At 36.2% G+C, this 13,286-nt stretch overlaps 1 protein-coding gene across 2 annotated transcripts; it reads right to left on the bottom strand.

The window, feature by feature from the left end:
- Window positions 1–2,474: 2,474 nt before the first annotated feature.
- Window positions 2,475–10,744, bottom strand: LOC126827002 (uncharacterized). 2 transcript variants are annotated; one of them, XM_056102407.1, is made up of 7 exons: window positions 10,605–10,744; window positions 7,708–7,813; window positions 6,865–6,996; window positions 5,727–6,586; window positions 5,262–5,313; window positions 3,975–4,143; window positions 2,475–3,069 (listed from the first exon to the last, which is right to left on the bottom strand). In XM_056102407.1, exons 2-7 carry the CDS (start codon window positions 7,802–7,804, stop codon window positions 2,931–2,933), a joined length of 1,449 nt encoding a protein of 482 aa, XP_055958382.1. In that variant the 5' UTR covers window positions 7,805–7,813; window positions 10,605–10,744; the 3' UTR covers window positions 2,475–2,930. The 2 variants fall into 2 exon arrangements, with proteins under 2 accessions (XP_055958382.1, XP_050412121.2); XM_050556164.2 differs by lacking the exon at window positions 10,605–10,744 and having other exon boundaries at window positions 7,708–8,140.
- Window positions 10,745–13,286: the final 2,542 nt, after the last annotated feature.

The raw sequence follows: 13,286 nt of genomic DNA, 5'->3' as shown, positions 1-13,286 counted from the left end.
CGTGGACCATATACACTGAAGGCTTTATCACCAAAAGATTTTAATTTAGTTGAAGGTACAACAAGTGATAGTTTATTCTGTGAACGGAGTGGTCGGTTTGGTACATAAGGCTGCATAAGATCTGTGATATAGGATGGAGCTGAAATATGTTTCAAAGACGTATATGTTTGAACTTTCTACTGTATAATTAGTGAAACAATGTTTTTTTTTATTTGTATTCTTAATTTTGTTTCAATAAAATATGTTTTAAACTAAACTAATGTCGTTCTACTGGTGTATTCCTACGACGCCGCCGTTACAGAGCCTGACCCAGGGGCGTGCTGGCAGGGAGTTTAGGAGGACGGTGTCCTCCCAGGCCCCCATTAAACAATAAGTCCACCCGTATAAGCCGGCCCCCCTGAGAGCTCTAATTTTCACGCGGAATCCCCTCAAAAAATTGAGAGTGCGCACGCGAAAATCATACATACAGAACGATTAGTAAAATATATTATGCTGACGTGCAAATGTCTGTCACCTTAAGGTGAAATGGTCTTTGATTAAAAATTTTGCCGACTACAGCAAAATCATAAAGTGGAGTCAGAGAAAGGTAGCATCCTACAGAAGAAGAGTACATACAGGAAACAGGCACAAGCAAAAAAAATAATTTAGGTGGGATGATATTTTTTTTGGCTGGGACTGTCTTGTGTAGTACAGTAGTATGTCTTATAGTCAAAATAGCAGCATAAATTTGGAAAATATGATACCTAGATTTCTCCCATGTGCTTGCAAAACGCGTTTCCCGTTGTCAAATTTCAAAAATTTTCTGGGGGGAGAACCCCCCCCCAGAGCCCCCTACCAGCAGGACGCCTTCGGCGCGCAGGACGCCTTCGGCGACCGACGGGGCCGGTTGGGTCCGTCCTCCCGGACCAAAATTATTTCTTCCCCCGAAGGTGCAGATATGGACTTGTCGGCTTTCGTTTAAAGAGAGACATGTTATTAGGACCCAATTAACGGTGTTAAAGATTTTATGAATTTATGTTCACTCTGAATTTTATTCACCAAATAATGATTAAAATTATCCAAGTAATCAATATGAATCATAATCACCAAATATTCAACTCTAAATAAAATATAAATAGAAAGTAGAATACAAAATATATATTTACATGAAACATTCAACTTTAAATAACTGACATACACTGTAAAAAAAATTTCCATTAATTAACAGAAAATTTCCGGCAGCTGATTTACCAGAATTAAAATGTTGCCTTCAGTTATATAACAGAATTTCTCGTAAAATATTTGCTTTGAATAACAGAAATATTTTACGACAAAATCTGTTAAATTACAGATTGACTAACAATATTTCCTTCTATTAACAGAAAATAGAATGGAAATTCTGGTAAATCAGCTGCCGGAATTTTTTCTTCCAGTTATGTCGAAAAACATAATTTTTATAACTGCCAGAAATTATTCTCATTTTTCTGTGAAATAACAAAACTGATTTAGTTTATCTGTTTATTGGATCTTATTTGTGCATTCAACTACAGAAAATGATGTGAACTACAGAAAATGATGTGAACTTAAGTTTTAAATATACATATAATTAATGTTCAGATACAGATATTTGATGGAAAAACAATTTCAATAGAAAAACAACTTTAAAAATTATCATACCTTGATAAAGTATAATGAAATAAAACTTTTTAAAAATGACTTATCTTACGAGGTTTGGTGTTGAACGCCTGATAACGTAACATCGGATAAACAAATGTGGTTTGCAAGAATACATCATTGACAATAAGAAAACCGTAAAAGTTTATCCAGCTTCGAGATTTTAATGATGATTCTGAGGAGAATTCCAAGATGCTGTATTTGGCCAAAAAAATGAGTCAAAATAAGTATGGAGGTGCAGAGTCAGAAACACAATTCAACATCATGATTGTTGATGAAAAATGTAATTTTGTGTCCAAAGATGACATTCATGACACAAATCATCAATAGCGAATAAACCCGGCACGTGCCATGATGATAGCTTTTACCCTTCCTCTCATTCCTCCAGTAATTCTGGCCAGCTATGAGTCGAGACCTAAACCCACTTGAGCATTATTGGGACATTTTTGGGTGTCGAGTAAATGCACTGAACCCACCTGAACACAAGGAATGAGACGAAGGATAAAAGCTGTCAACCAGACACCTGCCGGGTTTACCGGCTATATTGATGATTTGTGTCATGAATGTCATCTTTGGACTCAAAATGACATTTTTCATCAACAATCGTGATGTTGGATTGTGTTTCTGACTCTGTACCTTCATACTTATTTTGACTCTTTTTTTTTGACAAATACAGCATCTTGGATTTTTTCTCAGAATCATGATTAAATATCAAAGCTGGATAAACTTTCCCGGTTTTCTTATGGTCAAAGAAGTGTTCTTGCAAACCACATTTGTTTTTCTGAGGTTACGTTATCAGGCTTTCAACGCCAAACCTCGTAAGACAAGACATTTTGAAAAATATAGGTGTCGATTTAACTTTTTTCCATGTGTATATAATTGTTATAGAAAATCATTTTAAAAGTTATCATACCTTGATAAAGTATAATGAAATAAAACTTTACACACATTAAAAACAATATCTCACATTAAAACAAATGTGAACATGAAACATACTCCTCATTAATAGCCATCACAACCATACTTAGAATGACAATCAAAAACATACACATCACTATTGACATCAATATACTCATCATTAATGATATAAAAAACATACTTATAACATGAACAAATGCTTATCACTAATGACATCATCATTACTCATCACTAAGACATCATAAACATACTTGTAACTAATGATTTCACAAAAATGTTTATCACTTTAGGCCACGATAATGATATGGAGGGGTGTAACGGCACTAAAAATGTTAATTGCAAAAATTGTAAAAATTTCTTTAATCGGATACCTCTCCACATTCAAGGAAGGCCTCGTACCTCGCTACATCGGACGCAAATTTAAGAACTTGATCATTGACACAGGTCTTTTTCTTCAACTTTTTGGGAGTGTTCTCATTTTTAAACTTCAATATGAACCTGTAATAGACAACTATAAATTATAAGTACCTTTCACAATGATTATGTACTGGCACAGTTCATAGAGCACTTTGACATATTCATACTTATGCTTGGACAAATAGGCTCTTGGTGTAGGACTAAAGAGAATTGTGCATGTGATCTACGATCCATCAATTATGAATAGGGTTCAAAATAGATATACATTGTAGACCTCCATATACCGGAGAGATCAAGTAACCTAGTATATTCAGTGCAGATAATGGGGATTTTCATATTTTGTAGATTTCTGTAGCCAATTGTGGCATATTTTCATAAACAATATTCCCTTTAAACACTGTCAATTACAGGGGTGATTTAACCAAATGTATAAATTTATGAGTGGACTGTTGAAGTAGGTTTTGGAGAGGATATGTATCCAATTGGAATCGCAACGAACATCAACAGAACACCAGTTCGTAAATACTGATGGATGGTCTCAAATCAAATGACTGGTAAAACATCACCCTATTTGATAGGAATGTTTTGAAAGCTGTTCGTTGGACAAATATGCAAAAATCTGTCAAATGCCAGAGTTGGATATCGAGTTTTCTGAAGATTTCCCAGTGAAATATATTGAGAAATAAAGTAACAAATGGATACCAAACGATGCAAAGAATGGGGTTCACAGTCACACACTTCAAATAGCACCATTTCCTTTTTCAACTTTAAAAAATCCTGCAAATCACTATATTTTTTTTTTCAAATGTGAAAGCTAAAATGATTCTATGGTGGCTGATTTCCACTTCGTGTCTTTGGTTCTTCGTTTTTTTCAATAATACTAAAATGGAAAGTCGAGATACAAAGTCGTCTGATTGGAAGCGAAGACGCTAAGTGGTCGAAATCAGCCACCATGAGATTCACTCAAGTACCATAACTTTACATACCTTTGGAAAGCATCCATAGTATTGATAACTTTTTTCGGAAAGCAAATATTGAAAATAAAAAAGGCTGCAAATTGCATGGCCATTGCCACTGAAAGTGATGTAATATCTGTAGTGACGGGTTCTTTATCCACAACTAGCACATATTTAGAAGTATGAAATATAGATGGCCCTAGAAAATACAATGTAGAAAAATCCTAGCATTTGTTCAATCTATCACATGGGGCTCGGTGTGGTCGAAAGGTTAGGACGCTTCCCCCTCTTGCTGAAGGTCACGGGTTTGCATCCCGACGAGGTCGGGGTCAACCTTGTGAATTTTTCAGACTGGGTTCCCTCTTGCCAGGTGAGGGCTGACATGGAGAAGCGTTATAGTCCATCGGAGACGACGATAAACTGAGTCCCGTGTTCATTTGATAGATCACGTAGGAGACACCTCAGCAGTTAAAATCGGTTGTAAGAGTAGGCCATGTGCCGCTGCCTTGGCAAAATTCACCCTCATTGCACACACTTGGCATATACCCGTCTCTAATTAGCCTTACAGTGCACAAAAATGGGACGTTAAACTCTATTTCATTTCAATCTATCACATACTGTGAGCATGAAGTTTGAATGTGTAGAGCTGACCATATGTTTTAAATGCTAATCAAAATCTCCCCATCCAAATTTAAAAGCATACATAGGCATTTACAGTCTGTATATTGGTGCTACAAGAAGATGTAGAACTTAGATAGGACTCTTCACTCGGACATACTAGACCCAACAATGACAAATATGACATCACGTCATGGCAGAAATCTGGTGAGTGAAAGTGTAGTGGAAGAGTTGATCAAAAATGTTTTGAGTTCATGGGCTCATAAAATCAAAATTTCATGTAATTTCAAATGAACCAGCAAATGAAATAAGGGGTTTAACGTTCTACTTTTATGCACTTATTTCAGTCGGTGACAACTCCTCGCCATTTTCAAACTGTCTGAGCATCTCTAATTAGCCTTAACAGTACATAAAAATGGGACGTCAAAACTCCATTTCATTTCTTTAACGTGCGTCCTGATGCAGTAGACAGGAACTTGGTTTTTCGCTTCATCCGAATGACATATGCTATTCCTTGCCAGCCCCTAGGGTCTGTGCCACTGACAAGGGCAAGCTGGTTTGGAAAATCCGGATGACCTCCTGGTTAGCGAGCAAGGACCATACTGAGGCAGCGAAGCCCATGACAAATTTGATAATTACTTCGAGAAACATTCTGCTGAGATAAGACGTAACATATTTTATGACAATATCAATACTTACCAATACCAACTATGCATGGTGTGCACGGAAGTTTATCTGTCTTCAATGAATCCTAAATAAAACGAAGTTAAATTTTAGACAGAAAAATACTGAATATACTAAATTATAATTGTACGAATCTATTAATTATATATTACTTCTTCATGTTATCATCATGTTAGCGTGTATATAGGGATATAAGTCTTCAACATAGTCGCTTTAATAAAACAAAAAAATAATCAACAGTTGTACATTAGATCTTATACACACCTATTTATGAACAAAATCAGTTAAATGCCCTAGGTGTTAGCATGTTTACAGAAACCCATAATAATTTTGGGATAAGGACAATAACTCTGCAAGTTACTTTTGAAATGTGACCAACTGGATCATCTGGATATAAACTTATACACCAAGTAGAAGTTGGAAGTTTATAAATGTATGCCAATACATACCGATTTGAAAAAGCTGTATAGTATAACATACCTGACATACTATCAATTCCTTAAGATCCTCTTTAAAAACCTGGGTCAACATCTGATATGTCCAGGTTATATTTGGCTGTTCCTGCAGATTTTGTATTTCTGAAAGATTACAGGTCTTCTGGGCAACAAGATAATTATAGATTCGCACACTTTGTATTTCTCCGATTCCATTGAACAACTTCAGTAAATTAACACTGGTTAACATTTCGAAGTGTTTAAAAAAGTAATCACTTTGAAATATAAATGGCCAACTTGCTTTAACCATGCATATGGTTGTATCTTTGTCGATGAAATCTATTCTTTGTGCCTGATATGTGGATATCATTGTTTCACGAACTTTCTGTTTTTCCACATCAGTCAGTTTATCTTTTAAAAACAAATCCTTAAGTTCATTTTGATTAAATGACTCTGAATTTATGACTTCAATGTCTAAGCGTGGTTTCTTGGATTTTTCACAAGATTCTGGTCGGTTTTCGTTGTCTTTTTTCGCTTCTAAAGCTAACATCAGTTCTTCGATACCGTCAGTCAAAATCGTTCCGTCCATCCGTTTTTCGAAACATCTTGGATGTCTTCGTACAACTTTTGCCGCCACTTCTCTCAGGATTTTCCTCGAGATTCTTTGATTGGTTTGTTTTATCTCATCCCACAATATTTTTATTAACAAACATCGTTGTTTTCGAGTTATTAGCTCTTCCTCTTCAAATGCCTGATTAAGACTCGACGGAATCTTATTCCATGGAATTTGTATGGTGGCTTGAGTCCCAGTCTCCAACGGAGAGGTACAGCTCCTGGAACTTATTGACGACGTTGGCGATTGTAGAGGTGATTGTAGACTAAATTCAGTTGATGCTTTAGATTCACCTGAAATAAAACAATCTTATGAATTTGACAGAAGCAAATGAGATAAGCGTTATTGTGTCCATGAACACGTAAGAAAATCATAATCTTTTTTGCAATTTTACTCCACAGCATTCACGTTAGACCCATAAAGAACTTCTATGCAAAGAATCAGAATCCTAACATCATTCTTAAGCGAATGGTAAGCCATCACAAAACTTTAACCAATGCACTGACTGACAGACGGGCACAAAACCTATAGTCCCCTCGGATTCACCGGTAGGGGACTAAAAACTACTTACATGCAGTACGATCCCTTGCATTAAGTTGGTCTACAGATTTAACAATTGCGTTGAAGTACACATTATCGACCTCTGTATTATCACTGGTAGTGATCTCTATGTTATTTTCAGGGATGTTAAACTTTTCACTCACTGAAAATACAAATATAAATAGAAAATATGTTGTTAGTGTGTATACAAATATGAAATGGAATGTATTTCATCATTACTGAACCGAGCGTCAACTGTAAAGCAGGACTAGAACCACAAATAATTCAGCAATTTGAACGAGGACATCGAGTTTGCAAATTCAGCAGGTTTATAAGGACAGATGTCATGTTACTCCTCGTCTTCTGAATACTCTTGTACACGGTATTCTAACAATTGTACACATTAGGAGTTTTAGGACGAAATATAGATGACTGTACTGGATTCAAACAAACCGATATAGACTTGCCGCTCACAGTGGTGGTGCCAGGGTTAGCATATCATAAGTTGACCTTGTGAATTTTTTCAGGTGAGTGTTGACAAGAAACATTGTTCTAGTCCATCGGAGGGGACAAAAAATGGGATTGTGTTCATTGGCAAATTCACCCTCCTTGGCAAAAAAAGGCCCATCTGAGATATTAACTTGACACGACAAATTAACTCGCACACAAGACAACAACCCGAGACTAGCGTTTCATTATGCACAGCATGTTAAGAGATCTCAACAGTTGAAAATCTGTTAAGCATATTCACCCTTATTGCCCATGCCATATTTCATTTAGCCTAAACATTCATTTGCATTTGAAATAATGAAGTGTTTCTGGCAAATTGAATTGACGTTTTGTAATTTTGGTGGAAACAGTTTTTTCAACTTACCATTCTTCAAAAATTCATCATAAGTGTTCCCATCACAATGCACTGCCACCTTGCGACCGTTACAGGTGGTCACTTTAATGAAGTGTGAAATATCCATGCTGAAACACTAGAAATTAACCACATACACCTGTTTATGATCTTATTGGTACAGTGTGTTTTAATACTATGCAAGTGACCCCAAATGCCAAATAAGTAGGTAATGGATAATAATCAAATATTTCATGAGTATATTTTAGCAGTTTAAAGCAGTTGACGTTTATTGGTTCCAATTTATGAACTCCAAACTTAGGAAGGCGAATGGCCTCAAACATTTCAACAATGCAATACGGTTCATTGTCTTTCACTAAATGAAGAACTATTTTCCCAATTTGGAAACGGTCAGAAGTATCTAATAGTATAAGATGGTCATTCTTGGAGTAGGTAATACCCCTGTAAACAATGCTGTCACAGACTAGAGATCTTTCTATATTCATTTCGCTGTTTTTAATACTATCTTGTACAGTACTATTAAAGTTATCTAACTTAAACGGGATTGAATTATGTATAAAAAGTTCACTGTCAAATAGACAACCACTAGAATAATATGCTTGCAAATATTGCTGTTGTTCAGATAGGGTGTATCCTATATTTTTGAAATTTTGAAACCTTCTTACACAACGCTTGAAATAAGAATGTTTTGATTCCATTCGCATTGTCCAAACTCTAATCAGAGGACCATATTGCAAGGTCAGCAACGGGTAATGTTGAACATAATGATGTTTTGGCTTTAAGGTTACTGCTGGAAACAAACGTTTACGTTCACTCATATAAATTACAATCAAATCCTCCATATAACTGATTTGTCCCAAACTGATAGATGGAGAGCAAAGATAAAGAATCATTTCCTGGAGTGATAGTAATAGATTCCACACACTGTCTGTTCAGTCACGGATATTTGTTCCAAATAGCATAGGGAAAAGTCTCAACAGACACCAAATTTGCATTGCATTTCCGGGCAATTTGGTCTTGTTAGGTTTCAATATACAAGGCTTATCAACTGCATCATTCAATTTAAATGGAAATTTTTTAATAAGACTATTCATGTAATCATATGTCAACCATTTAACTTTGACAAAATAATCAATTATAAGCTGCAAGTCATAAGCAACCACTCCTTCAAATAGGTCATGTGCAATACAAGGAGGAAAGCCAGAACATACATGAAAGTGAGATAATTTATTCAAGACAGAATCTTTTTTAATCCCTTTATAAGTTTTTATATCAGGATGATCTTTCAGATGTTTCAGGCAATCCTTGTAATTTTGTACAGTTCTTGGTTCTTTAGGTAAATTATCTTTATCACTCTTTGCATGCAGACAAAATCGACACCAATATTCACCTGAAAAGTTTTCCACAAATCCACCCAAGTAATGTGAACCTAAATTATCCCCCAAACAAGATATTACTGTACCAAATAAAGGACCAGTTATTCCATTGATGTTCAGGAACCCTACATTCTCAAACCGTTTACAATCAGTAATGAAATTTTTGAACACCACTTCAGCACCAAATTCAGATAAATCCTTGTCACGACACAGTGCAACAAGCTGAATTGTATCAATTTTAGATCTATTCCATGGATGAAAGTTACCTAAGGTGAAATAAATACCAATCATCTTATGTTTTGTTTTTGCTGCACCTATTGGATTCACTATTTCAAACGCATCTTGATAGAGCAGAATTTGTATACGAGAATTATCCTGAAAAAAGGCATTGTTTTTGAAATGTGTGCCGTCATGAATATCATGCAACTCATTGCTATTAAAATTTATAATTGGATTATTGTACTGATCTAAAACCGAACTGTCTTGAAAGAGAGAGGCAATGGTTTTTTCCAAAGGCACATAGTAACTATGCACGGAGCCTTCAATATTTTGACCAATTTTGCACTTTACTGGAGGAACATGTCTAAATTTTGATTTGTAATAAATATTTCTTCTGTAAGTTGAACGAAAGGGACAGTCCTCAAGGTTGGTTGCGTGCAAAAACAGATTATGATCTTGAATTTCCTCCAGCAACTGTTCTGCCACATCATTGGAGAGTTCTTGATCGACCAGTTTCCTTTTTAACATTTTTCTCATATATTTCCAACCTAAAGAATACAGATTGCCAATTTCTTCGACTATGAACTGAATTGTGGACTGAGGGATTAATTGCTTAGCTTGTAATTTTAAGTAAAATAAAGCAAAGCTGGTCATGAAATTACTTTCATAATCTTCTACACTAATATCTTCATCATTTTCATCTGCTATGGTATCGTATTCATCGATATCGATATTGTCAACAGACCCCTCCTGGTCAACATCATCTAACTGATAATTGTCAACTGCAGAATACTCTGAATCAGAAGTAATATTGTCATCAACACTTTGTCGGTTGAAGCTGTCTTTTGTCCAATTGTGATGTTTTCGTGTCAAATGAGAAGAAAATGAGGACTTTATTTTGAACAAACTTTTACACGGAGATATTGGACAGCATATTTGATCTCCTTTAACCAAATGTGTTTTTAAATGGGCAATCAAAGATGGTGGGCTATCAGAAGCCTCTTGACAGCCAGCCACGGAGCATTTATATTGTGACGAATTTGGAGTAGACAATGCTGGCAACCTTGATAATCTGAGACTTTTTTGGTGTTTGGTGTGATATCTAGACATATGAGTGTGCAATGCATTGTATGTCTTGCAAAATTTACCACAAGAAGTTAGAGCACATGGAAATTTGACGTTTGCAGCATTTCTGTGAAATGCATAATGCCGACAATAAGACTTTATTGACGTACATTTGTGTTTACAAACGTGACATTCATACATTTTTTAAGCATTAGCGTACAGTGTGACACATATAGTACATGAACTTACACTGGGTAAAATTTACTTCAATCAATGAATTTTTCATTCAATAAACGTTCCATTCAACTATTTCAGTACCGGTATTCGTTTTAATGGCGCCAGCAAAATGTCGTCTTTTCCCAGAATCCTTTAGTGAGTTCCACGAGGGGAGAACGCTAGATCGAAGCCGGTCCTTAGCATTTTATGACGTCATATGAGGATTGTGGGTTAAGATAAGGGTTATGGTAAGGGCTAGGACCTGCAGGTTTCGTCAGAGTCTCGAGATGTAGACAGGGCTAGCCCTCACCCTAACCCTGGGCCAAGCCTAACCCTTACCCTAACCCATAATCCACATATGACGTCATAAAATGCTAAGGACCGGCTTCGATCTAGCGTTCTCCCCCACGAGGTTACAAGACTCCATCACCCAGCGCAATGTTAAAGTTTGAACCAGAACAATTAAGAGCTAAATGAACTAGTCTAGTATGTAGTCTCGGGATGTCAGCTGTTTCGTAACCTGGCTGTTTCGTACTTAGTTCATTCGTACCTCACGCGAGCTGTTTCGTACCTTCGGAAATTTCAAGTTTTACACGTACTTAAACTTAAGCTTCCTCACATGAGCTGTTTCGTACCTTCGTTAATTTAAACTTTTACAATGCACTTAAGCTTATCCCACCTCATTTTGCACCCGGGCTTGGGACCGCCATTGTGCAACAGGAGCGGCAGTTGGGCCGTAAACAAACGCGCATCTTCTTAACAGGGAGCTGGCTGATATCTGGTTCTGTGCGTATTCCCCCCGCAGGCTAAAAATACGATCCTGGTCTAGAGTGTCAATACGTTGATATCTTTTTAACTTCCCCTCTGACACAAGCTTTATCTGTAACGGCAATATCGATGCTTCTTTATGCAGCAATAGAGCAGGTAAAATGGAGGATTGGCAATAACTGCTTGCGCCGCCTGACCCTTTGAAGTTAACAATCGCCGGTCAATATTGACAAAAATCACAACTCATAGTCAATAATCACAAGTCACCCAGCTGAATGGACTCAATAATCAACACCAGATTAAATATTTTTCAATCTCTTTTTAACCGTTTTAACAATCGCCAATCAATTATCGTCAAGAATAAGAATCACTACCCACTCGCTTAATGAGTTCAGTAATCATCACCAGATTATAAACAACAAAGGCAGATCGCAGTGTGTGTTGGGTCATGGACCTTATAATACAATAAGGTCCATGATTGGTTTTTTTTGCCAACTTATATTTTTAAATTTCTTTCAACATATTTAAAAAAGTACAAAGCTATTTGGGGTTCTAATTCTGGTTCAGCAGCATTTTTTATAAAATTCGCGCAACAAGCAGCCATCTTTGTTTTATAAAGTTCGCGTTGCAGCCATTTTTATAAAAAATTTTGTAGTAGTGGTTGGATATTATTAAGTCGTCGTGTTTCAACATTATTTCAACAACACGTAGGAAAAGATATGAATAAATCTGAGGTACGAATCATGTTCAAACTTTATTTCAACAACACGTAGAAAAAGGTACGAATCATGTTTCAACTTTATTTCAACAACACGTAGGAAAAGGTACGAATCAATCTGAGGTACGAAACGAGGTACGAAAGAACTAAGTACGAAACAGCCAGCTTACGAAACAGTCTGCACCCTAGTCTCGATCACCCAGAATCTTTACTTTACAGAACATAAACAGTAAAGAGTCTGAATGATCAAGACTAGTCTAGTCTAGTATGACCACTGATCTATCTATTAATAGATCAGTGAGTATGACGTTTCCAGCCTCTATCAAGTCACCAATCGTAGCTACTCGGTTATTCCCGCTACTGTAACGTAATTACGATTGTCAAATCACGTGCTATTCTCAGATCGTCGTGTCGATTCATGATAATTACCAGTACAAATTTACAAACGATCCGATCCGTTAGACTAATGCATAAATCGATTTTATGTATTTTGTTCAACGGTTCGGATTGTTTGTACTTGGTGTTTATAACATTAATAGACTAATAATAATATTAATAATATTGTTGTTTACTATTATACTGACAATTCTATTATCTGTGTTATTAGTAAATAGTCTTACCTTTAAAGTGAGTAACAACGTTGTCCGTATACACTGCATCATCCTCTGAGATTTGTTTGCGGATTAAGGATTTTCCAAAGAGCGCGGGACAAATTTTCAAGCGGTCATGCTCTTTTCATGAATCGTTATTGACAGATATTATGACAGTTATTCGCATCCGGAGAGCGCGATGCCAACCTTGTAGATTTTTCCGACTGGGCTCCCCTTGGCTGGTGAGGGCTGACATGGAAAAGCGTTCTATAATACGAAACAATTCATTAGACGGAGCACATTAAAGACACGTCGGCAGTTAAAAATCCGTTGGTTGTAAGGGTATGCCATTTGTCACTGTCTTAGCGAAATTGGGTTGGTGCTGTTCTATATATAGGACTATGTGAATTATCCAGTTATTTACATTTTCCGTTTAGAAGTCTGATTTGTGTCGTACATCAACAAATCAAAATCATATTTCCGTAAATTAACAGTGATCCTGTTATAATTTTCCGTAAGAAAACATAGAACGTTTTTTTTCAAAATACAGTATGTTCACGCATGCGCATAGTCCGCTTATCTACAGACAAGTTTGTTTATATTTGTGTCGTATCAACAGATCAAATTGATATTTTCCGT

Source organism: Patella vulgata, chromosome 7 (assembly GCF_932274485.2).
Source record: "Patella vulgata chromosome 7, xgPatVulg1.2, whole genome shotgun sequence".
In the NCBI taxonomy this organism is placed as follows: Eukaryota; Metazoa; Mollusca; class Gastropoda; family Patellidae; genus Patella; species Patella vulgata.
This window is presented reverse-complemented; position numbering and strand designations above follow the sequence as displayed.

Excerpts from the sequence above, each read along its gene's own strand:
- LOC126827002 (XM_056102407.1), bottom strand. The coding sequence starts at position 7,804 with ATGGATATTTCACACTTCATTAAAGTGACCACCTGTAACGGTCGCAAG. Across the intron at positions 6,997-7,707 it reads TGATGAATTTTTGAAGAATG|TGAGTGAAAAGTTTAACATC; the intron begins GTAAGTTGAAAA and ends TTGTATTTTCAG. Across the intron at positions 4,144-5,261 it reads ACCATGCATAGTTGGTATTG|GGCCATCTATATTTCATACT; the intron begins GTAAGTATTGAT and ends TGTATTTTCTAG.